This window comes from Thalassophryne amazonica, chromosome 1, assembly GCF_902500255.1.
Source record: "Thalassophryne amazonica chromosome 1, fThaAma1.1, whole genome shotgun sequence".
Taxonomy (NCBI): domain Eukaryota; kingdom Metazoa; phylum Chordata; class Actinopteri; order Batrachoidiformes; family Batrachoididae; genus Thalassophryne; species Thalassophryne amazonica.
The window spans coordinates 111,665,441-111,692,424 of record NC_047103.1 but is presented as its reverse complement, the minus strand read 5'-3'; the positions used below and the strand labels follow the sequence as shown (position 1 = coordinate 111,692,424).

At 42.6% G+C, this 26,984-nt stretch overlaps 1 protein-coding gene across 2 annotated transcripts in view; it reads left to right on the top strand.

Moving 5' to 3' along the window:
• Positions 1–26,984, top strand: part of dhrsx (dehydrogenase/reductase (SDR family) X-linked) — a 107,908-nt gene that overhangs the window by 61,256 nt on the left and 19,668 nt on the right. The window contains exons 4-6 of one of the 2 annotated variants that reach the window (XM_034173502.1): positions 4,201–4,302; positions 12,259–12,463; positions 15,716–15,923. In XM_034173502.1, coding sequence (XP_034029393.1) covers positions 4,201–4,302; positions 12,259–12,463; positions 15,716–15,923 — 515 coding nt within the window. Of the gene's footprint in view, positions 1–4,200; positions 4,303–12,255; positions 12,464–15,715; positions 15,924–26,984 lie in introns of both variants that reach the window. The other variant, XM_034173496.1, reaches the window with a different exon arrangement.

The following is a 26,984-nucleotide window of genomic DNA, read 5'->3' as shown; positions in this document are numbered from 1 at the left end:
TGATCAAGAAAAGCGCCAGTCTCTCAGGAAGTTCTCAGACAAAGGTATTCCGACGGGAGGGGTGGACCAGTGCTCACTCAAAGCCTGCCCACAGGCGAATGACGCAACCGACAGGCGTGAAAAAACTCACGCATGCGCACGAGGGTTCAAGCTTGTCTGACGCAATCACACGTGATTCAAATCCATATAGTTTTTGAAAAAAATAATAAGGTCGGATACTTTTCTAATAGACCTCGTATAGTATTTCATATTTTTAAAATCTGTTTTATCACTTATATGAAAATAAAATGATTCCTATTAACTCATTGAGTGCCAGCCATTTTCAAAGTTCAGAACATCCCAGTGCCAGGATTTCTTCAGCATTTGAGTGTTTTTTTCAAGACCCATAGAAAATTGAGTTCTATGTCCATGTCAACAACAAACATCCCACAAGAAAAGAAAAGAGAAGAAAAGAAATTGGCTTGATGACGTGTCTTTGGCGCGGGGCATTACTATCGGAAAAGACGCGTTTTAGAGTCAATGGCATCGAGTGAGTTAAACAGGTTATTGGAAGAGACTCAGACAAAATGAAACAGAACATTTAGAATATTTGAAACACAGTATTCCACCTTCTGAACAGTTTATTTTAACTTGAACTCACGGCAAATAAGATTTTATTCAGATTCTGTACTTACTGAAACGTTGTTCAAATAGTGGGAAATTTCTTTGTGTTAGCACAAAAAATGATTTTAACTAACATCAGCATTGTCAAGTTAAACTCAGTCACAAGGAACACTGTCAGCATGCCTTTCACAGTAAAAGTATTTGCTGGGATGCTGTCAAACGTTTTATTGTTACGGTGGCCCTGAAGTACAAAACACAACAGCAAATCGCACAGAAGACTAAATTACAACTGAGTCCACGAGGGACGGCTTTGAGAACACGCAGGAGGTTTACAAGATGTGCCCATCACTCCATAGGTCCAAACTACATATGGCATGTAGATGGGTATCTACATGCCCATCTACATGGGTATTTCAATAACCTCATGACCTCATGACATGACTCAAATTTCAATAACCTCATGACTACATCACGATTAACGCGAATCCTGTGTTTTTGTTCAAGAGCTTGCCACATAGTCCGATAACCGAAGAGTTGCCCCGATCCTTCCAGCTCAATCAGAATTGCACACCTCACCTCCGGGAGTGGGGAATAATTTAGTCTTCTTTTAAATGTGTCTTCAGCATACGAAGACTAATGTTTATCTTACGAACTGTCGACAGCATATCCAATATAACGTCATATTCATATCAAATCAAATCAAAACAATTTTATTTATATAGCACCAAATCACAACAAACAGTTGCCCCAAGGCGCTTTATATTGTAAGGCAAGGCCATACAATAATTACGGAAAAACCCCAACGGTCGAAACGACCCCCTGTGAGCAAGCACTTGGCGACAGTGGGAAGGAAAAACTCCCTCTTAACAGGAAGAAACCTCCAGCAGAACCAGGCTCAGGGAGGGGCAGTCTTCTGCTGGGACTGGTTGGGGCTGAGGGAGAGAACCAGGAAAAAGACATGCTATGGAGGGGAGCAGAGATCAATCACCAATGATTAAATGCAGAGTGGTGCATACAGAGCAAAAAGAGAAAGAAACACTCAGTGCATCATGGGAACCCCCCAGCAGTCTAAATCTATAGCAGCATAACTAAGGGATGGTTCAGGGTCACCTGATCCAGCCCTAACTATAAGCTTTAGCAAAAAGGAAAGTTTTAAGCCTAATCTTAAAAGTAGAGAGGGTGTCTGTCTCCCTGATCTGAATTGGGAGCTGGTTCCAGAGGAGAGGAGCCTGAAAGCTGAAGACTCTGCCTCCCATTCTACTCTTACAAACCCTAGGAACTACAAGTAAGCCTGCAGTCTGAGAGCGATGCGCTCTATTGGGGTGATATGGTACTATGAGGTCCCTAAGATAAGATGGGACCTGATTATTCAAAACCTTATAAGTAAGAAGAAGAATTCGCATTGAATGACATATCCTGATCAAAAATGACTCCAAGATTTCTCACAGTATTACTAGAGGTCAGGGTAATGCCATCCAGAGTAAGGATCTGTTAGACACCATGTTTCTAAGATTTGTGGGGCCAAGTACAATAACTTCAGTTTTATCTGCGTTTAAAAGCAGGAAATTAGAGGTCATCCATGTCTTTATGTCTGTAAGACAATCCTGCATTTTAGCTAATTGGTGTGTGTCCTCTGGCTTCATGGATAGATAAAGCTGGGTATCATCTGCGTAACAATGAAAATTTAAGCAATGCTGTCTAATAATACTGCCTAAGGGAAACATGTATAAAGTGAATAAAATTGGTCCTAGCACAGAACCTTGTGGAACTCCATAATTAACCTTAGTCTGTGAAGAAGATTCCCCATTTACATGAACAAATTGTAATCTGTTAGATAAATATGATTCAAACCACCGCAGCGCAGTGCCTTTAATACCTGTGGCATGCTCTAATCTCTGTAATAAAATTTTATGGTCAACAGTATCAAAAGCAGCACTGAGGTCTAACAGAACAAGCACAGAGATGAGTCCACTGTCTGAGGCCATAAGAAGATCATTTGTAACCTTCACTAATGCTGTTTCTGTACTATGATGAATTCTAAAACCTGACTGAAACTCTTCAAATAGACCATTCCTCTGCAGATGATCAGTTAGCTGTTTAACAACTACCCTTTCAAGAATTTTTGAGAGAAAAGGAAGGTTGGAGAGCACGTACGTTTTCACTAGCGCCGCTCATATTTTGAAAACATGTAAACCTTCTGGTTCACAGGACAGGATGGACCACCTTCCAATCAGCAACGATTCGTGTTGCTGATTGAACGGTGGCCCATCCAATCAGCGATGATTCATGTCGCCCGAAGGTACCTATACCTTTTCCGTTTTGGTTAATGTTGTTGTCATTTCTCTTTTGCTGTTGTGTTGTGCGGTTTGCTGTTGTGCTGTGCGGTTTCCTCTTGTGTTTTGCACTTCAGGGCCACCGTATACTGTCAAATGGTGCAAGCAGCATGAACTATCTGATGCTGTTTAACTTTGCTACCAGTAACATCAGTGAGCCGCTCCATCTTGGAAGTACATATGTTACAATGTTAATCAAAATAAAGGTTTTGAAAAGTAATTCCCAAAATTGTCATAATAAAGGATGTACATCATCATGCCATGCACAAGCCATATCCAAAAGCTGGGGCGCATCTAACAAATGGAGAGATATGCGAGCCACATACTCGCACACAGGCGCTTCTTGCTTTATCGATTGATGTCACATTTTTATCTAATGGCTCCAGCTCCAATTCATTAATTGTGATCCTGAGGTGGTTAATGTGTGGGTGTTAATTTGGAGGCCTTTCCTCAATAATGTAAAGTCCGTGTTGTCTCAAGCTCTTGAACTTTTGGAAAATGGACCATGCAGCTGCTCAAGGTGCTTTGGCTCTTTTCCAGGGCGACTTGGCTAATGCTGCGTAGTCATTCACTCCTGTCTTGGTAGTTGTTTTTGGGTCTTTAGACACATCACTCACTCGCTTTCTTTCTACAGTCTTTGAAATGTTTCACTTCCCATCTCTGTCAGTTTTGTTCTTTATGGTGTGGCTCTCTTTGAATTTCGTGATCCTTCTCACTCCAGTTCTGGACACTTGGATTCATTGTGATAACTCCTTCTCAACAATTCTTTTTCTCAAGTCTTAACTGATTTCTTTTGTTTGGCATGGCTTTCTAAAGTGACAGCTCAAACCCTCACTGAAGCTGTTATACTGTGTGTACATTGGAAAATAATCCTCAGTTTTAATTTGCTTTTGCAAGCTTTGAGCTTTACAAAGTTAAGACACATCACTGCACAACAGTGGTTTGTGCTGTGATTCAACAAAAACTTCAATTCTTAAGGAGGCTAATAATTTTGACCCTGGTAGTTTACGTGAAATAATTTTGTTTCTATGTGCAAAGTAAAATAATGTAAGCATCCAAAATAAAACAAGGATGTTTAGAAATGTGTTAAAAATTCCTTGTTCTGTTAACAAAATGCACTTGGGAAAATGTGGAAAACATTACATTTCATGGGGAGTTAATTTTTGTCATCTTTGTCACAATAATCCCCAATGTCATATTTTTAGGTTCTTTTTTCATGGGATTTTTTTTTTTCTTTTCTTTTCTTTTTTTTTTCTTTTTACAGTGGAGTTTGTCTACCTGGACTTGACTTCACTGAAATCTGTCTGGCAGTTTGCTCAGATGTTCAAGGACCAAGGTCTTTCTCTCCATGTTCTGGTTAACAACGGTAGGCTGTTTTTTATTCTTATTATTTTCCTCATGGAAGTTTAGCTTTCACCTGTGAGTGTTTGCCAGAACTACTTGAAAGCTAAAGATCTGATGGTTGGATAAGGTGAGATCATAAAGCTTCTTTCTGAGAGGTCTTAATTTAACTTGAAAACATCCAGCTGAGAGTCTTAGTTTAAGAGTGTTTCAGGACCATTCTCAGAGCAACTGTGTGCAAGGCAAAGACAACTTTTCCACTTTGTGTCTGTCCATTTCAAATGAGCTCGGGCCCAGAGAAGGCGGCTGCGATGTGCCGTAAATGGAGTTTTTTAAACTCCAGCTTTGCTGGCTTCTGTTATTCTTCTCTACAAGCGTCAAGACATAAGTCAGACTACCAGAGCAAGAAATTTAGCTGAGGAAGCTTCTGCGATTAGAAGCGAAACGTCCTCGCGTCAAGCAACCCATTCCAGTCTAAGATTCAAGCTTCTCTACTATGGAAACCACATGGACAACTGAGAGCCTACACAGAAACATTCTCTGGTCTGATGAGACAACTAGACATAACTAACCAACTAGACATAATAGTGGTTGACAAGGACAAGAAGACTGCAGCTGACCTTTGATGTTGCAATCCCAGCTGACAGCAACATCAGAAAGGAGTATGAGAAAATTGAGAAGTACCAAAGACTGAAGGTACAACTGGAGCACATGTGGCACGCAGGATCCTCTGGAAAACTGCTATCCTCAGAAGCGAACGGACTGGCTCTACTAGGCCCTCGACGTCTTCAGCAAGGGAGCCAGAACAACTCTTGGACTTGAAACATCAATCAATCAATTTTATTTATATAGCGCCAAATCACAACAAACAGTTGCCCCAAGGCGCTTTATATTGTAAGGCAAGGCCATACAATAATTACGTAAAAACCCCAATGGTCAAAACGACGCCCTGTGAGCAAGCACTTGGCGACAGTGGGAAGGAAAAACTCCCTTTTAACAGGAAGAAACCTCCAGCAGAACCAGGCTCAGGGAGGAGCCTGAAAGCTGAAGGCTCTGCCTCCCATTCTACTCTTACAAACCCTAGGAACTACAAGTAAGCCTGCAGTCTGAGAGCGAAGCGCTCTATTGGGGTGATATGGTACTATGAGGTCCCTAAGATAAGAAGGGACCTGATTATTCAAAACCTTATAAGAAGAAGAATTTTAAATTCTATTCTAGAATTAACAGGAAGCCAATGAAGAGAGGCCAATATGGGTGAGATATGCTCTCTCCTTCTAGTCCCCGTCAGTACTCTAGCTGCAGCATTTTGAATTAACTGAAGGCTTTTCAGGGAACTTTTAGGACAACCTGATAATAATGAATTACAATAGTCCAGGCTAGAGGAAATAAATGCATGAATTAGTTTTTCAGCATCACTCTGAGACAAGACCTTTCTAATTTTAGAGATATTGCGTAAATGCAAAAAAGCAGTCTTACATATTTGTTTAATATGCGCTTTGAATGACATATCCTGATCAAAAATGACACCAAGATTTCTCACAGTATTACTAGAGGTCAGGGTAATGCCACCCAGAGTAAGGATCTGGTTAGACACCATGTTTCTAAGATTTGTGGGGCCAAGTACAATAACTTCAGTTTTATCTGAGTTTAAAAGCAGGAAATTAGAGGTCATCCATGTCCTTATGTCTGTAAGACAATCCTGCAGTTTAGCTAATTGGTGTGTCCTCTGGCTTCATGGATAGATAAAGCTGGGTATCATCTGCGTAACAATGAAAATTTAAGCAATGCCGTCTAATAATACTGCCTAAGGGAAGCATGTATAAAGTGAATAAAATTGGTCCTAGCACAGAACCTTGTGGAACTCCATAATTAACCTTAGTCTGTGAAGATGATTCCCCATTTACATGAACAAATTGTAATCTATTAGATAAATATGATTCAAACCACCGCAGCGCAGTGCCTTTAATACCTATGGCATGCTCTAATCTCTGTAATAAAATTTTATGGTTAACAGTATCAAAAGCAGCACTGAGGTCTAACAGAACAAGCACAGAGATGAGTCCACTGTCTGAGGCCATAAGAAGATAATTTGTAACCTTCACTAATGCTGTTTCTGTACTATGATGAATTCTAAAACCTGACTGAAACTCTTCAAATAGACCATTCCTCTGCAGATGATCAGTTAGCTGTTTTACAACTACCCTTTCAAGAATTTATGAGAGAAAAGGAAGGTTGGAGATTGGCCTATAATTAGCTAAGATAGCTGGGTCAAGTGATGGCTTTTTAAGTAATGGTTTAATTACTGCCACCTTAAAAGCCTGTGGTACATAGCCAACTAATAAAGATAGATTGATCATATTTAAGATCGAAGCATTAAATAATGGTAGGGCTTCCTTGAGCAGCCTGGTAGGAATGGGGTCTAATAGACATGTTGATGGTTTGGATGAAGTAACTAATGAAAATACTCAGACAGAACAATCTGAGAGAAAGAGTCTAACCAAATACCGGCATCACTGAAAGCAGCCAAAGATAACGATACGTCTTTGGGATGGTTATGAGTAATTTTTTCTCTAATAGTTAAAATTTTATTAGCAAAGAAAGTCATGAAGTCATTACTAGTTAAAGTTAAAGGAATACTCGGCTCAATAGAGCTCTGACTCTTTGTCAGCCTGGCTACAGTGCTGAAAAGAAACCTGTGGTTGTTATTTTCTTCAATTAGTGATGAGTAGTAAGATGTCCTAGCTTTACGGAGGGCTTTTTTATAGAGCAACAGACTCTTTTTCCAGGCTAAGTGAAGATCTTCTAAATTAGTGAGACGCCATTTCCTCTCCAACTTACGGGTTATCTGCTTTAAGCTGCAAGTTTGTGAGTTATACCACGGAGTCAGGCACTTCTGATTTAAAGCTCTCTTTTTCAGAGGAGCTACAGCATCCAAAGTTGTCTTCAATGAGGATGTAAAACTATTGATGAGATACTCTATCTCACTTACAGAGTTTAGGTAGCTACTCTGCACTGTGTTGGTATATGGCATTAGGGAACATAAAGAAGGAAACATATCCTTAAACCTAGTTACAGCGCTTTCTGAAAGACTTCTAGTGTAATGAAACTTATTCCCCACTGCTGGATAGTCCATCAGAGTAAATGTAAATGTTATTAAGAAATGATCAGACAAAAGGGAGTTTTCAGGGAATACTGTTAAGTCTTCAATTTCCATACCATAAGTCAGAACAAGATCTAAGATATGATTAAAGTGGTGGGTGGACTCATTTACATTTTGAGCAAAGCCAATTGAGTCTAATAATAGATTAAATGCAGTGTTGAGGCTGTCATTCTCAGCGTCTGTGTGGATGTTAAAATCGCCCACTATAATTATCTTATCTGAGCTAAGTACTAAGTCAGACAAAAGTTCTGAAAATTCACAGAGAAACTCACAGTAACGACCAGGAGGACGATAGATAACAACAAATAAAACTGGTTTTTGGGACTTCCAATTTGGATGGACAAGACTAAGAGTCAAGCTTTCAAATGAATTAAAGCTCTGTCTGGGTTTTTGATTAATTAATAAGCTGGAATGGAAGATTGCTGCTAATCCTCCGCCTCGGCCCGTGCTACGAGCGTTCTGGCAGTTAGTGTGACTCGGGGGTGTTGACTCATTTAAACTAACATATTCATCCTGCTGTAACCAGGTTTCTGTAAAGCAGAATAAATCAATATGTTGATCAATTATTATATAATTTACTAACAGGGACTTAGAAGAGAGAGACCTAATGTTTAATAGACCACATTTAACTGTTTTAGTCTGTGGTGCAGTTGAAGGTGCTATATTATTATTATTATTTTTTTTTTTATTTTTATGCTTAAATAGATTTTTGCTGGTTATTGGTAGTCTGGGAGCAGGCACCGTCTCTACGGGGATGGGGTAATGAGGGGATGGCAGGGGGAGAGAAGCTGCAGAGAGGTGTGTAAGACTACAACTCTGCTTCCTGGTCCCAACCCTGGATAGTCACGGTTTGGAGGATTTAAGAAAATTGGCCAGATTTCTAGAAATGAGAGCTGCTCCATCCAATGTGGAATGGATGCCGTTTCTCCTAACAAGACCAGGTTTTCCCCAGAAGCTTTGCCAATTATCTATGAAGCCCACCTCATTTTTTGGACACCACTCAGACAGCCAGCAATTCAAGGAGAACATGCGGCTAAACATGTCACTCCCGGTCCGATTGGGGAGGAGCCCAGAGAAAACTACAGAGTCCGACATTGTTTTTGCAAAGTTACACACTGATTCAATGTTAATTTTAGTGACCTCCGATTGGCGTAACCGGGTGTCATTACTACCGACGTGAATTACAATCTTACCAAATTTACGCTTGGCCTTAGCCAGCAGTTTCAAATTTCCTTCAGTGTCGCCTGCTCTGGCCCCCTGAAGACAATTGACTATGGTTGCTGGTGTCGCTAACTTCACATTTCTCAAAACAGAGTCGCCAATAACCAGAGTTTGTTCCTCGGCGGGTGTGTCGCCGAGTGGGGAAAAACGGTTAGAACTGTGAATGGGTTGGCGGTGTACACGGGGCTTCTGTTTAGGGCTACGCTTCCTCCTCACAGTCACCCAGTCGGCCTGCTTTCCCGGCTGCTCGGGATCTGCCAGAGGGAAACTAACGGCGGCTAAGCTACCTTGGTCCGCACCGACTACAGGGGCCTGGCTAGCTATAGAATTTTCCACGGTGCGGAGCCGAGTCTCCAATTCGCCCAGCCTGGCCTCCAAAGCTACGAATAAGCTACACTTATTACAAGTACCATTACTGCTAAAGGAGGCCGAGGAATAACTAAACATTTCACACACAGAGCAGAAAAGTGCGGGAGAGACAGGAGAAGCCACCATGCTAAACCGGCTAAGAGCTAGTAGCTGCGCTAAGCTAGCGGATTCCTAAAAACACGCAAAGTGAATAACGTGTAAATAATTTAGAGGTGATTCAGCAGAGGGAGTGCTTTAGTTAAGGCACGTGAAGATAACACTGTGAAACAAATCGTTATCTAGGTAACTAGATCAATCTAACTGCGCAGATTAAACAGATAACAGATACAGCAAAACACCGCTGTGCTCCGGAACAGGAAGTGATACAATACCGCAGTGAGAGCCAACCACCAGCTCTCACCAACATGAAGTAAAAGTGTCTTGTTGCTCCATGGCTGCCTCAGAGCCATGAGACTGATTAGGTAAGGCACGTCGTTCCATGACTGCCTCAGTGCTAACAGAGGACTGTGGTTCGGGGGCTTTCTCTTGCTGTGGCCCGGAGGGTGGCCCCAGGTGGAGTACCTCAGCCTCCTCTGAAACCTGCTGGCATTCCCTTCTGCTGGGCTTGGACTGGCATTTTCCCCATTTCTTCCTTGCTCCACCTGTGTTACAGGTGGTGTTGGTTGCAAACGGAGATTTACAGGGCACCAAGGATTCTGGTGGCTGTGGTGAGGGCTGTTGAGGTCTAAGGTTCTAAAAACATTCTGGACTCGCACACCATTCCAAGTCATTATACAAACTTTGCACAATTTACTACCACCCTTGAAAAATGTCAGGTACCTATTTTATAAACACTACTCAATTTAGAGCCAGTGAATCCCCACAGGCAATGCGCTAGTAGATAATAACTCTCTGTCATCCATTGTCTGGAGCACATCTCTTCTGCTGCATCTTTGAGCCATTTTCTCCAATGCTTAAGAAACTCCTAAGACTCCTAAAAGTCATACTTCTAACAGTTTGTCAACTAATGGGGTGCTTTTATAAGGGTTAAAATGTTTATGAATAACTTTTATCTTTACAAGTTTAAGGTCTAAGAATTTGAAAACATTTGTATATAGATATGAAATAATAGTCGTGATTAGGTGGAGCTGCATTAGTGCCACATATAGTGAGGCAAATAAGTATTTGCTCCACTATCGATTTTGCAAGTTTTCCCATCTCCAAAGAATGGAGAGGTCTGTAATTTTTGTCATAGGTGCATTTCAAATGTGAGAGATAAAATCAAAAAAGAAAATTCAGAAAATATAAAAGACCTGTATTAAAGACACCTGTCCACACACTCAATCAATGAGACTCCAACTTTTCCACCATGGCCAAGACCAAAGAGCTGTCTAAGGACACCAGGGACAAAACTGTAGACGTGCACAAGACTGGTGTGGGCTACAAGACAATAGGCAATCAGCTTGGGGAGAAGACAACAACTGTTGACGTAATTAGAAAATGGAAGAAACACAAGATGACTGTCAGTCTTCCTCAGTCTGGAGCTCCTCGTAGGGTAAGGATAATTCTGAGAAGCCCATAACTACACGGGAGGACCTAGTCAATGACCTGAAGAAAGCTGGGATGACAGTCGCAAAAATTACATTCGTAACACACTGCGCTGTCATGGTTTAAAATCCTGCAGGGCAGCAAGGTCCCCCTGCTCAAGCCAGCACATGTCCAGGCCCGTTTGAAGTTCACCAGTGGCCATCTGGATGATCCAGAGAAGGCATGGGAGAAGGTCATGTGGTCAGATGAGACCAAAATAGAACTTTTTGGTATCAACTCCACTCGCCGTGTTAGGAGGATAAGAACAACCCCAAGAACGCCGTCCCAACCATGAAGCATGGGGGTGGAAACATAATTTTTGGGGGTGCTCTTCTGTATTGTGAGCTTTTTGGCAAACAGCCTCCTTCCTTCAGTAAGTTCACTGAAGATGGGTCGTGGCTCGGTCTTCCAGTATGACAATGACCCACAACACACAGCCAGGGCACCTAAGGAGTGGCTCCGTAAGAAGCATTTCAAGCTCCTGGAGTGGCCGAGCCAGTCACGAGGCCTGAACTCAATAGAAAATCTTTGGAGGGAGCTGAAACTTGAAACTTGAAAGATCTGTAGAAGATCGGTATGGAAGAGTGGACCAAAATCCCTGTTGCAGTCTGTGCAAACTTGGTCAAGAACTACAGGAAACGTCTGACCTTTGTAATTACAAACAAATGTTTCTGTACCAAATATTAAGTTCTGTTTTTCTATTGTATCAAATACTTATTTCATGCAATAAAATACAAATTAATTATTTAAAAATCATACAATGTGATTTTCTGATTTTTTTTTCTTTTTTTCAGTTCTGTCTCTCACAGTTGAAGTGTACCTACGATAAAAAATTACAGACGTCTCTATTCTTTGTAGGTGGCAAAACTTGCAAAATCGACAGTGGATCAAATGCTTATTTGACTCACTGTAAAGTTGAGGTGAGTTAAACATTTCATGCATGGTACCAACATGAGACTAAACTCATTCATGGTAACAGCAACATAACACTTAACTCATTCATGGTAACAGCAACATAACACTTAACTAAACTGACTAAACCACTTGAGCTACAAAAACACAATAAACCAACAATATTAACACTGTTAAACTAACATGAACCACAATAACAACATTTAAAACCTCAAAACCCCAAACTCCCATGGTGCATTGCAGTACATTGTCTATTGTTTACTGGTTTGATAAAATTCCTAATTTCTCCAAAAATATTTGTCCTATCAACTTTCTACTTTTACAGCATTCATCCTTGACCCTAAATACATAAGCATACCAAACAGAAAATGTCAGCTCTCCCCAGTTTTTGCTTCTTCAAAGCCACACACACACACAGAGAGAGAGAGGTTACTTGGCCATTATAATATAGATACTGTATGTAGCATTATACAAATTAGGCTGTTTTCGCAAAACCTGATGAAAAAGTTTATTCTGAATGGGTGTCATTATATTCTGACATGGATGTGCATACAGGTGAGAAATATCAAACATGTTCAAGTCTCAGAAATGGACTTTGGGCCTTTGTGAAGATAATTTACTCTGTGTAGACTTAATTTTAACTGCAAGTCATTTGAAAACTGTTTTGATTGATGCTTTGTCTTAGTCTTGAGTGATGATCTGCTTCATTTAAACAGAAATCATGCCTCCATCTGTGGTTCATTTCTGTAGCAGGAACCATGCTGGTTCCTCAGAGACAGACGGAGGATGGTTTTGAGTTCCACTTTGGCCTCAACTACCTTGGGCATTTCCTGTTAACCAACCTCCTGCTAGATATTCTGAAGAAGTCAGGAGGACCAGGCTGCTGCTCTCGAATAGTAAATATGTCCTCTGCAACGCACTACGCGGGTGTTCTGGACATGAATGACCTTCAGAAAAGGTAAGCAGGTTACAGAAACACCTGAAAGGGTGGGTCACTATGGGTCACTGGGTACTGTGACACACAGCAGTACACGGCCTGTGCACGACAAACACAAACAGCTGTTTCATAAGTTGTTAGTAACCACTTATTTTCAACTGCTATATATGTAATATATTTGGTGACATAATCTTGAAATAATTATATGAAGTTTGGTGTGTGTAGTTAAACAGTCATAAAAATTTGAAAAGAAAACACGCTTTAGTTGTAGTTATAGTTGCTTGATACGAACCATATCACTTGAAACATAACCATAGCTAGTGTTTTTTAGTTACTAATTTGATGATCTTAGTGTTGTAATGTAATTCACCCTTCAACATACACCCATCTGAAATGCCAATTCTGCTTATAAGTTAAGGTGTTTAATTCCTAAAAATTTATATTTTTATAATGTATTAATTTATCATTAAGTTAAGTTATGGCTAAAAACACTGTTGTCCCCCATGGATGTGTGTGTGTGGGGGGGGGCATAGGAGTGCTGTTCGTCTGTCCGAAGCATTATGCTCCCTATAAGGTTTCATAAATTTGCGACAAGTTCATCAAATTTGCAGCAGCGATGCATCTGTTGAAAGTCTAGTTCAGGTTTGATAATGAGTGACTTTAACCATACTGAAGGTCACAGAACCAAAACTAGTATCTGTGTGTGATGGCGATTGTAGTTTCAATAGCTTACCAAGAATTTCAGACAGGTAAATGGAAATAAATGGCGCTTTTCCATCTGCATCAGACATTCAAAGCACTTTACAATAATGCCTCACATTCACCCCGATGTGAGGGTGCTGCCATACAAGGTGCTCACTACATACCAGGAGCAACAGGGGATTGAACACCTTGGTGATTTTCCAGTCAGGCTGGGAATTGAACTGAGGATCTTCTGGTCTCAAGCCCAATGCCTTAACCACTAGACCATCACCTCCCCCAAGGTCCATCAGATTTGCTGCAAACACTCATCCCTTCAAGGTCTTGACCTGCTTCAGCGATGACTGACCTTCACCTAATTTTTAAGATCATGGGGCCAAAATGATCTGCAGCACTTTACTCCCAACAACTTTTTGAATAAATAACACAGATTTTACCAAATTGGGAACAAAGATGCATCTCTTGAAGATCCAGGTCAAATTTGATGATGAACACTGACCTTCTCTGTCAGTTTCCAGAGATTTCATCAGGTGGACAACTTCCTACTCCAGCAGTGTAGCCTTCATGCCCTTTTCACTCAGACTTCCACATCTTTCCCACACCTTTTTCAAACCAATGAAATCGTGAACGACACACAAATTGTTCCTGGTTGCCTTTTTCTCTGACTGTAGTCTCTGCAGTAAAAATGTGGAAACTAGTCTCCATGGTGATTACAACAATGCAGTTTGAAGTTGACTTGTTATATTCTTCTTATAAACATGGCTTCATGAAAATATTGCCCACTCACAAACAGGTATGGGAGTACAGACATTTCTGTGACAGGGGAATGCCAATATTGCATTTTTAGCAGAAATCAAAAACCAGTTGAAAGTTTTTCAATCCATTGGAATTGTACACCTCAGATGCTATCAGTTCTTCTTCTACTTTGAAGTTTTTATAACATTTCAGTGTTACCAGAATTCATATTTGACATCACTGTGATTTCACAGTACCACACCCTGCATCTAGCAACAAGGAAAATTGCCCCAATGATCCTGAAACCTGTGTAGGCCCACATTTTCCACAGAGAAAACTGATCATGCATCAGTAAGAGGATCATTGAAGAGTCAGATCAGTGAGTGAGATACATTTTATTTGAAATGCATTAAATAAATCAAAAACACTGCTGAACTCGCACACTGTATGCAAAGCTTGAGCCTGAAGTGACTGAGACTCCCCTATCCGGCTGGACGGGATGCTCGTGCTCCCCAGGTTACTTCCCCAGCCAAGACTAGTATACTCATTTACAGCTGAGTGGACTGAGATGATGCAGATTGTGTGTCGAGTCCAAGGACAAAGACAAGTAGCATGAAGAACACACTTTGATTCAAACCCTGACCTGTGTATTGGTAATCCAGCTTTTAACCCTTAGAGCCACATTTTTTGCAATACAGTGGTTCCCCTCTATTAATGCCACCTGACCTGCAGACTAAAAGTGTCCACATCAGAGGGGTGGCCTTTGTTGAGGGGAGAGACAAAATCCAGCATGTGTACAGTACTCCATAACATATTGGTACAAGCATGAAGTATGAGGAAAAAACACAGATTTGTTGAGTAATGTACAGTCAGAGACAAACCATGTCTTCCACTCCGTCTAAGTTCAAAACATCACAGCACAAGAATTGTATCTTTTAAAGTCACAAAAATGATGTAAAATCAAAACAAGATCAGTCCACAAGATCAGTTAAGCACATCGTCTTTAATGTTAAGCCTGGTAACATCTGATGCCTTGGAAACGTCATCCATTAGTATCAACACATGAAGCAAGAGTTTCTTCCTGTAGTGTATCTTCAGCGTTTGTATGAATGTTGTTAAGCTGCGTTTCACCAACACTGAAATCAACAACTAGCTTTTGGGAATCTTCTCCTTTGTCATTCAAACACATGACTTTCAGCTTTTCTTCTAACGTTGAAGCTTTTCTTTTCCCAGATGTGGATGTTTTGCCAACACGAGCCAGCTTTCTTTGTTCTTTTGTTTACTGGAGTGATCTCACAAGCTCATGTTTGCGGGAGAGTTTTGATGTGACTTTTGTGGTAAAACCCAGTTGGGAATTTCCACAGAATGGCTGCTGTTGAGGAGCGTTTCATCCTTTTGAGTGGGCTGCTGGTTGAGTTTGAGGGGTGGCCTCTCCCTAGAGGGGCCACTAATGAGGGGGACCACTGTATTAAAAATAAGTCATTAAAAGTTAGCAGTAACTGTTGATATTGAATGACATGAAACATTTTATTGTGATACATTCTTCAGCTATTTCACACAACCCCAACAGACACTTCTGACAAGAAGGGTGGACACATATTCGAAATTCTGCCACAACCATGAAGTGAAACTTGATGTGTGTATATTACTTTTTTACTGTATGTATATTACTGACCATGTATACATAGTTAGTGTTTTTTTTTGTAAAGGATGGATATAATCATTCTGTCCCAAAAAATGAACAATTCTAAGAAATCATTGAAAGCCCAGTATTGCTGTGATATTCATGTCCTTTGAGTGTATGTAAACATCTGACCACAGCTGTATTCTGTGTTCCAGAATCTGTTACAGCTCCCACGGGGCTTATGCTCAAAGCAAACTTGCTTTGGTGCTTTTCACCTACTACCTGCAGGATCAGCTGACAGCCGGCGGCTATTCTGTCACGACCAACGCTGTGGACCCGGGCATGGTGGACACGGCACTTTATGACAACCTGTGGAGCCTGGCACAGGCACTGAAGAAGCCTGTGGCCAAGCTTCTGTTCAGGGTAAACTTTTGCCTGTAATCATAATACTGTATTTTCCAGAGTATAAGTCGCAATTTTTTTTTTTTTTTTTTTACTAGTTTGGGAGGTGTGTGTGTGTGTACACTTTCACCTCCCTTCAGCATGTCAAAGTGGGTACCAATATTTTGGTGAGAGAGGTCAAAGCATAACTATTCTTCTCAAAGAAAGAGAGAGAAAATATGGTAAGTGTGAACTGCAGGAACAGTAATCATGTAAATTTGTATTTGCTCCAAGTTTGATGTCAGTAACGTTAAGCTGTGTATGCTAACTAACCTAGATTAGTAACATTTTTGGGGGGGCTTAATGTTGAGTGTTGTTTAATCTCTTCCAGATATATTAAACAGTGGGACACTGGAGTGTGATGTGTGTGTGTTATGTGGGCTATTTTACCATCATGAGCAGGTGAGAGGAGGAGAGACTTGTACCAACTCAAGTTTAGGTTTTGAATTTAGTTAATAGACATTAAGTAAATAAAAACATAATTTTACTAATCCTTGGCCACAATACGTGGACTTGTGTTAATGTAAGAGGTCAGCTGAAGTCTGCAGTGGTGCTGTGTGTTTCCCTGTCTGGAGGCAGAGCCAGCATGTTGTTGTTGGGGGGGTAGTGGTGCACATAGATTTGTGAATGAGTTAGGTGTGACAGAGGTGTAAAATTCCAACATTTTGGTGCATATTAGACAGAAACAAAGGACATAAGTTTTCACATCAAAGGGTTAGGGCCTATGATTTATGACCTGGGATCACCAAAGTAAAAAAAAAACAAATGTCATAATTTATGCCTCCCCTGCCCCTCCCACCTGCGTCTAATATTTTAATATCCTTTAATATTTTTAAATTCCTGAATTAAAGAACAATTAAAAAATTGCTGTATCTTTAATGTAATTAGATGTGGATTTCTTTAATGTAGTAATTAAAGAAATATCGAATTATGATATAATTTAAACATGAATATCTAAAACAGTCACCAGCGTCTAATATCTTAATACCCTTTAATATTTTTTAATTCCTGAATTAAAGAATGATTAAAAACCGTATCTTTAATGTAATTATGTGAGGATTTCTTTAATACATGGAGGGTTAATTCTTTTGCAACGCATCCAAGCACTCCTGGAGGCCTTTCAGATGGACGCCGAGTGGCCCACTAACGTGAATATTTATGAAGTAATTAGAATCACTGTTAAAATACGTCTTTTTTGAAGTAATTAAAGAAATAGCCTTTAGTTTCTTTGCAAAGTGACTTCTGTTGACTCTTACAGAAGTCTGTCACTGAAACAAGAGCCTCTGTGTGTGTGTGTGTGTGTGTGTGTGTGTGTGTGTGTGTGTGTGTGTGTGTGTGTGTGTGTGTGTGTGTGTGTGTGTGTGTGTGTGTGTGTGTGTGTGTGTGTGTGTGTGTGTGTGTGTGTGTGTGGTCGTGTACGTACGTGTGGGACCCTGTGACACCTGTTACTGTTTTTATAATCTGTTTTCGCAGGATCTGTGAACGAGTATAAACATCGCTACTCAACTTGAATATTTTCTCGAGGGGAAATTACCTTGAGAAAATATTGTTGGGAAAGTGTATGACACGGACCCACACGGGGCGTAAATGAACGGACAATAGAGATGCCAATAAATACAATTTAATATTGCAAATGTGCACTACAGGTCAAATACTGCTTTAGTCTGTCAATCAAAAGTTCAATAAGAAGGTGACGTGTGGGCAGGTCCGAGGATAGGAGACGCCTTATCCAGAGAAGAGCCGGGACCCATAAGGTTCCACCGCCAACGGAGACCTGCACACACCGGAGCCGCCAAATCCCGAGTCCCCAGGTGGCCACTGTTCCCAGCTGTCAGATCTGGTACTGCTGGCAGGAAAAACAAACAGGTTTACGGTGGGTGTGTGTACACCCAGCAACAGTCAGCAAAAATCACAGTTCTTTCCTGAGGGAAAAAATCCACCACTCCCAGAAAACAGGAACACTGAGAACGTGCAGTACCAACAGTATACTTAAAGATAAGTGAAGTGAGGAGTGGGAACGCCAACTCCTTCCAACTTCCACAAACCCAGCTCCAAGCTGTGAGTATACCAAAGGTTATGACTGCAAAAATCAGTAGCAATTAATGTGCATACGGCACAAAACGGCTGAGTTGGTTTACCTGTGTGGTAAGCTGATAACTCGGCAGGGTTCTGATGATTCTCCCAGGCTTTTATTGTGGTGATGATGATGATAATGATGACTGACAGCTGTCAGTGTCGGCGCACCTGGAGCTCCTGTGAGGCGATTGCGCCCTCTGGTGCCTGAAGCCCGACATCAGGCAAGGCGCCCTCTGGTGTTGGGCCAGCAATACCTCCTCTTCGGGTGGCCCACACAACAGGACCCCCCCCCCCCCACCTCAACGGGCGCCTCCTGGCGCCCGACCAGGCTTGTCGGGATGTCACTAGTAGAACTCAGCCAGGAGGGCCGGATCCAAGATGAAGCTCCTCTTCACCCAGGAGTGTTCTTTGGGTCCGTAACCCTCCCAGTCCACCAGATACTGGAGACCCCGACACCTCCTGCGGACTGTCCACGCAGGCTCGCCGTCGATGATGCGGGCAGGAGGCGGCACTGGTCCGGGGGTGCAGAGATCTGAGGTGTGGTACGGCTTAATCTTGGACACATGGAACACGGGGTGGATCCGCAGTGAAACTGGGATGACTTTGATGATCTTGTATGGTCCGATGTATCTGTCCGTTAGTTTTGGTGAGTCCGTGTGCAGAGGAATGTTCTTGGTTGATAGCCAAACCTCCTGCCCGGGCTGGTATGCGGGGGCCGGGGCACGTTGGCGGTCTGCATGGCCCTTCGCCCTTGTCTGGGCTTTCAGAAGGGCAGAGCGGGCTGTTTGCCACACCCGACGGCACCTTCTGAGGTGTCGGGAGCTTCGGGAGGGCCACGAAGTGGGCCGCCTTGGAGAACCGGTCCACTATCGTCATGATGGTCGTCATTCCCTGAGACGCAGGGAGACCCATGACGAAGTCCAGGCCTATATGGGACCAGGGGCGTCGAGGCACTGGCAACGGCTGGAGGAGTGCACTCTCTGGTTTATGAACAGCCTTGCCCCTGGTGCAGGCGGTGCAGGCCCGGACATATTCCCGGACATCAGCTTCCAGTGACGCCCACCAGAAACCCTGCCGGACCACTGCCACGGTTCTTCGCACCCTGGATGGCAGGAGAGCTTGGAACCGTGACAGAAGTCCAGGACTGCAGCTCTTGCGTCTGGTGGGACATACAGTCTGTTCGATGGTCCTCCGCCGGGGTCCGGGTGTCGCGTCAGGGCCTCCTTGACGGTGTTTTCTACATCCCACGTGAAGGTGGCGACGATAGTGGACTCCGGGATGATGGTGTCAGGTGGATCCGACAGCTCTGTTCTGACCTCCTCTTCATGCACCCGGGACAGTGCATCAGACCGTTGGTTTTTTGTCCCGAGGCGGTACGTGATCTGGAAGTCAAAATGACCAAAGAACAGTGACCAACGGGCTTGCTTGGGGTTTAGACACTTAGCGGTCCAGATGTACTCCAGGTTCCGATGGTAAGTGAAAACCGTGAATGGTACCACAGCTCCCTCCAACAAGTGTCTCCACTCCTCCAGGGCCTCTTTCACCGCCAGGAGCTCCCGATTGCTGACGTCATAGTTCCGTTCTGCTGGGGTTAACCTGCGGGAAATATAGGCACAAGGGTGGAGGACCTTATCGGACTCCCCGCTCTGGGACAGCACGGCTCCTATCCTTGAGTCAGAGGCATCCACTTCAACAACAAACTGGTGGTTAGGATCGGGCTGCACCAGAACTGGTGCAGTCGAGAACCGGCGTTTCAACTACCTAAACGCGGCTTCGCACCGATCCGACCAGGTGAAGGGGACTTTTGGTGAGGTCAAGGTTGTCAGGGGACCAACCACCTGACTGTAGCCCTTGATGAACGTCCTGTAAAAATTTGCGAAGCCGAGGAACTGTTGCAGCTTCCTACGGCTTGCCGGTTGGGGCCAATCTCTCACCGCCACTACCTTGGCCGGATCAGGGGCGACGGAGTTGGAGGAGATAATGAACCCCAGGAAGGACAAAGAAGTACGGTGGAACTTGCACTTCTCGCCCTTCATAAACAACCGGTTCTCCAACAACTGCTGTAGGACCTGACGTACATGCTTTACATGGGTCTCAGGATCCGAGGAGAAGATGAGAATATCGTCCAGGTATACGAAGACGAACCGATGCAGGAAGTCCCGCAAGACGTCATTTACCAATGCTTGGAACGTCGCGGGGGCATTAGTGAGGCCGAACGGCATGACCAGGTACTCAAAGTGACCTAACGGGGTGTTAAATGCCGTCTTCCATTCATCTCCCTTCCGGATCCAAACCAGGTGATAAGCATTACGGAGATCGGGTTTTGTAAATATTTTGGCTCCATGCAGGGGCGTGAACACTGAATCTAAGAGAGGCAACGGGTATCAGTTGCAAACCGTAATCTCGTTCAGCCCTCTATAATCAATGCATGGATGGAGTCCGCTGTCTTTCTTGCCCACAAAAAAGAAACCAGCACCTAACGGGGAGGAAGAGTTCCGGATCAACCCAGCAGCTAAAGAGTCCCGGATGTAGGTCTCCATTGATTCGCGCTTGGGGCGTGAGAGGTTGTACAGCCTGCTGGACGGATACTCAGCGCCCGGGATCAAATCAATGGCACAATCATACAGTCGATGCGGGGGAAGCGTGAATGCCAGATCTTTGCTGAAAACGGCAGCAAGATCGTGGTACTCAGCCGGCACAGCCGTAAGATTGGGAGGGACTCGAACCTCCTCTTTAGCAGTTGCACCGGGTGGGACCGAGGATCTTAAACACTCCTGGTGGCAGGTTTCGCTCCATTGAGCCACAACCCCAGACGGCCAGTCGATCCGGGGATTGTGCTTACTCATCCATGGATAGCCCAAAATAATCCTGGAGGTAGGTGTTGTTACAAAAAACACAATCTCCTCCCTGTGATTCCCAGACACAACCAGAGTTAAGGGCTGTGTCTGGTGTGTGATTAATGGAAGAAGGGTGCCATCTAGTGCCCGTACCCTCACTGGTGAAGGAAGGGCCACTGGAGGAAGCCCTACTTCCTTAGCCCATCTGCTGTCCAGCAGATTCCCTTCTGACCCCGTGTCGATAAGTCAATCAATCAATCAATTTTTTTTTATATAGCGCCAAATCACAACAAACAGTTGCCCCAATCAATCAATCAATCAACTTTTTTCTTGTATTTTTCTTGTATCTTTATATTGTAAGGCAAGGCCATACAATAATTATGTAAAACCCCAACGGTCAAAACGACCCCCTGTGAGCAAGCACTTGGCTACAGTGGGAAGGAAAAACTCCCTTTTAACAGGAAGAAACCTCCAGCAGAACCAGGCTCAGGGAGGGGCAGTCTTCTGCTGGGACTGGTTGGGGCTGAGGGAGAGAACCAGGAAAAAGACATGCTGTGGAGGGGAGCAGAGATCGATCACTAATGATTAAATGCAGAGTGGTGCATACAGAGCAAAAAGAGAAAGAAACAGTGCATCATGGGAACCCCCCAGCAGTCTACGTCTATAGCAGCATAACTAAGGGATGGTTCAGGGTCACCTGATCCAGCCCTAACTATAAGCTTTAGCAAAAAGGAAAGTTTTAAGCCTAATCTTAAAAGTAGAGAGGGTGTCTGTCTCCCTGATCTGAATTGGGAGCTGGTTCCACAGGAGAGGAGCCTGAAAGCTGAAGGCTGTGCCTCCCATTCTACTCTTACAAACCCTAGGAACTACAAGTAAGCCTGCAGTCTGAGAGCGAAGCGCTCTATTGGGGTGATATGGTACTACGAGGTCCCTAAGATAAGATGGGACCTGACTATTCAAAACCTTATAAGTAAGAAGAAGAATTTTAAATTCTATTCTAGAATTAACAGGAAGCCAATGAAGAGAGGCCAATATGGGTGAGATATGCTCTCTCCTTCTAGTCCACGTTAGTACTCTAGCTGCAGCATTTTGAATTAACTGAAGGCTTTTTAGGGAACTTTTAGGACAACCTGATAATAATGAATTACAATAGTCCAGCCTAGAGGAAATAAATGCATGAATTAGTTTTTCAGCATTACTCTGAGACAAGACCTTTCTAATTTTAGAGATATTGCGTAAATGCAAAAAAGCAGTCCTACATATTTGTTTAATATGCGCTTTGAATGACATATCCTGATCAAAAATGACTCCAAGATTTCTCACAGTATTACTAGAGGTCAGGGTAATGCCATCCAGAGTAAGGATCTGGTTAGACACCATGTTTCTAAGATTTGTGGGGCCAAGTACAATAACTTCAGTTTTATCTGAGTTTAAAAGCAGGAAATTAGAGGTCATCCATGTCTTTGTCTGTAAGACAATCCTGCAGTTTAGCTAATTGGTGTGTGTCCTCTGGCTTCATGGATAGATAAAGCTGGGTATCATCTGCGTAGCAATGAAAATTTAAGCAATACCGTCTAATAATACTGCCTAAGGGAAGCATGTATAAAGTGAATAAAATTGGTCCTAGCACAGAACCTTGTGGAACTCCATAATTAACTTTAGTCTGTGAAGAAGATTCCCCATTTACATGAACAAATTGTAATCTATTAGACAAATATGATTCAAACCACCGCAGCGCAGTGCCTTTAATACCTATGGCATGCTCTAATCTCTGTAATAAAATTTTATGGTCAACAGTATCAAAAGGAGCACTGAGGTCTAACAGAACAAGCACAGAGATGAGTCCACTGTCTGAGGCCATAAGAAGATCATTTGTAACCTTCACTAATGCTGTTTCTGTACTATGATGAATTCTAAAACCTGACTGAAACTCTTCAAATAGACCATTCCTCTGCAGATGATCAGTTAGCTGTTTTACAACTACCCTTTCAAGAATTTTTGAGAGAAAAGGAAGGTTGGAGATTGGCCTATAATTAGCTAAGATAGCTGGGTCAAGTGATGGCTTTTTAAGTAATGCTTTAATTACTGCCACCTTAAAAGCCTGTGGTACATAGCCAACTAACAAAGATAGATTGATCATATTTAAGATCGAAGCATTAAATAATGGTAGGGCTTCCTTGAGCAGCCTGGTAGGAATGGGGTCTAATAGACATGTTGATGGTTTGGATGAAGTAACTAATGAAAATAACTCAGACAGAACAATCGGAGAGAAAGAGTCTAACCAAATACCGGCATCACTGAAAGCAGCCAAAGATAACGATACGTCTTTGGGATGGTTATGAGTAATTTTTTTCTCTAATAGTTAAAATTTTGTTAGCAAAGAAAGTCATGAAGTCATTACTAGTTAAAGTTAATGGAATACTCAGCTCAATAGAGCTCTGACTCTTTGTCAGCCTGGCTACAGTGCTGAAAAGAAACCTGGGGTTCTTATTTTCTTCAATTAGTGATGAGTAGAAAGATGTCCTAGCTTTACGGAGGGCTTTTTTATAGAGCAACAGACTCTTTTTCCAGGCTAAGTGAAGATCTTCTAAATTAGTGAGACGCCATTTCCTCTCCAACTTACGGGTTATCTGCTTTAAGCTACGAGTTTGTGAGTTATACCACGGAGTCAGGCACTTCTGATTTAAAGCTCTCTTTTTCAGAGGAGCTACAGCATCCAAAGTTGTCTTCAATGAGGATGTAAAACTATTGACGAGATACTCTATCTCACTTACAGAGTTTAGGTAGCTACTCTGCACTGTGTTGGTATATGGCATTAGAGAACATAAAGAAGGAATCATATCCTTAAACCTAGTTACAGCGCTTTCTGAAAGACTTCTAGTGTAATGAAACTTATTCCCCACTGCTGGGTAGTCCATCAGAGTAAATGTAAATGTTATTAAGAAATGATCAGACAGAAGGGAGTTTTCAGGGAATACTGTTAAGTCTTCTATTTCCATACCATAAGTCAGAACAAGATCTAAGATATGATTAAAGTGGTGGGTGGACTCATTTACTTCTTGAGCAAAGCCAATAGAGTCTAATAATAGATTAAATGCAGTGTTGAGGCTGTCATTCTCAGCATCTGTGTGGATGTTAAAATCGCCCACTATAATTATCTTATCTGAGCTAAGCACTAAGTCAGACAAAAGGTCTGAAAATTCACAGAGAAACTCACAGTAACGACCAGGTGGACGATAGATAATAACAAATAAAACTGGTTTTTGGGACTTCCAATTTGGATGGACAAGACTAAGAGTCAAGCTTTCAAATGAATTAAAGCTCTGTCTGGGTTTTTGATTAATTAATAAGCTGGAATGGAAGATTGCTGCTAATCCTCCGCCCCAGCCCGTGCTACGAGCATTCTGACAGTTAGTGTGACTTGGGGGAGTTGACTCATTTAAACTAACATATTCATCCTGCTGTAACCAGGTTTCTGTAAGGCAGAATAAATCAATATGTTGATCAATTATTATATCATTTACCAACAGGGACTTAGAAGAGAGAGACCTAATGTTAAATAGACCACATTTAACTGTTTTAGTCTGTGGTGCAGTTGAAGGTGCTATATTATTTTTTCCTTTTGAATTTTTATGCTTAAATAGATTTTTGCTGGTTATTGGTAGTCTGGGAGCAGGCACCATCTCTACGGGGATGGGGTTATGAGGGGATGGCAGGGGGAGAGAAGCTGCAGAGAGGTGTGTAAGACTACAACTCTGCTTCCTGGTCCCAACCCTGGATAGTCACGGTTTGGAGGATTTAAAAAAATTGGCCAGATTTCTAGAAATGAGAGCTGCTCTATCCAAAGTGGGATGGATGCCGTCTCTCCTAACAAGACCAGGTTTTCCCCAGAAGCTTTGCCAATTATCTATGAAGCCCACCTCATTTTTTGGACACCACTCAGACAGCCAGCAATTCAAGGAGAACATGCGGCTAAACATGTCACTCCCGGTCTGATTGGGGAGGGGCCCAGAGAAAACTACAGAGTCCGACATTGTTTTTGCAAAGTTACACACCGATTTAATGTTAATTTTAGTGACCTCTGATTGGCGTAACCGGGTGTCATTACTGCCGACGTGAATTACAATCTTACCAAATTTACGCTTAGCCTTAGCCAGCAGTTTCAAATTTCCTTCAATGTCGCCTGCTCTGGCCCCCGGAAGACAATTGACTATGGTTGCTGGTGTCGCTAACTTCACATTTCGCAAAACAGAGTCGCCAATAACCAGAGTTTGATCCTCGGCGGGTGTGTCGTCGAGTGGGGAAAAACGGTTAGAGATGTGAATAAGTGAAGTGAGGAGTGGGAACGCCAACTCCTTCCAACTTCCACAAACCCAGCTCCCAGCTGCGAGTATACCAAAGGTTATGACTGCAAAAATCAGTAGCAATTAATGTGCGTACGGCACAAAACGGCTGAGTTGGTTTACCTGTGTGGTAAGCTGATAACTCGGCAGGGTTCTGATGATTCTCCCAGGCTTTTATTGTGGTGATGGTGATGATGATGACTGACAGCTGTCAGTGTCGGCGCACCTGGAGCTCCTGCGAGGCGACTGCTCCCTCTGGTGCCTGAAGCCTAACATCAGGCAGGGCGCCCTCTGGTGTTGGACCAGCAGTACCTCCTCTTTGGGCGGCCCACACAACAAATATAGTGTCCAGCTGACCCGATGACGGTGGTCAGCATCTGGTGGTCGGAGGTGTCACAGTAAACTACCTGATCGATGGGATTATCAGGGCTGTGAAAACTCCGCGGATCCATGGGATTGTGTGGATTTCATCATGTTGTTAGTGATGTACTCTTTAATCGTGATCATCACTGAGTTTTTAAAATGCTTATCGCAAAGCGTTCGTTCTCTTTTTTTACGACATCGTGTAAGTTTTATAAGTCCGCGGACACTGATCTGTGTGTTACAGATACAAATCAGTTTCCTCGGATCCGTGGAGATTCGCGGAGGAAAAATGCCACTCAGTGTAGCTGTTACGACAGTTGTCGTAAAGCAGGACTGGTTGGTTGCTGCGGTGACACTGTGTGGCTCCTGTGTGGCGGTTAAGCTAAACGTAGCATGTGGACATCCCAAACTTTTAGAGCTTTCAAGATTTTAAAAGAGGAATTGTGCAGCATGTCTGTGTCACAGACATAGGTCGCACAGAGAGAAGATGGCAAGAAAGACGGTTTGAAAAAGTCTTATAAGGACAAAAATCCGTGGAATTGTCGCTGGCTTCATCAACACACCTGAAAGATAAAAGAAACGGGAAAAGTGAACTGTGCCCTCTCAGGAAAACACGGTAAGAATTTTTCTCTCCCTGAAAAATAAACATTCTGCTGTTCAAATGTGATTTCAGACAAGATTGTGTCTTTTTCACTAATCTAGACTTTCTTTCATGTAAAAAAAGACATTGTGGCTTTGAATGGATTTAGGGGAGGGGAGGTGATGGTCTAGTGGTTTAGTTGTTGGACTTGAGTCCAGAAGATCACGGGTTCAAATCCCCGCCTGACTGGAAAATCACTAAGGGCCTTTGAGCAAGGCCTTTAATCCCCTATTGCTCCCGGTGTGTAGTGAGTGCCTTGTATGGCAGCACCCTGACATCGGGGTGAATGTGAGGCATAATTCTAAAGCGCTTTGAGTGTCTGATGCAGATGGAAAAGCGCTATATAAATGCAGTCCATTTATTTAGGCTGCATGAATTTACACAAGAATGTAAGTGACTTTTTACTGTAAGGTATTATATTGATATTTTACCATGATTTTCCAAATATTCTCCAAGCTTTAGCTGTGGTTTTTGAAATGCTGTAACTGTCTTTTCAGTCTTCATAAATTTCATGTAGTTTAATTGTTCTGAGTTAATGTGTAATTTGGTTTATAATTAAAAGGAAAATCATTCCAGGTCCTACTTCCACATCATATTCTGTGATTTCAACATCACCATTGACAGGTCAAATAAAAAGTTGAATATAGGATCATTTAAATATGCTCTAATTTTGAGATTTGTTCTTCCAGGAGATGCTGAAAAAGTATCATTAGATAAAAATTTAATTCTGGGGCCCCACAGGGCCCTAGACTCCGGCTCCTGGGGAGCGGCACCCCCCCCCCCC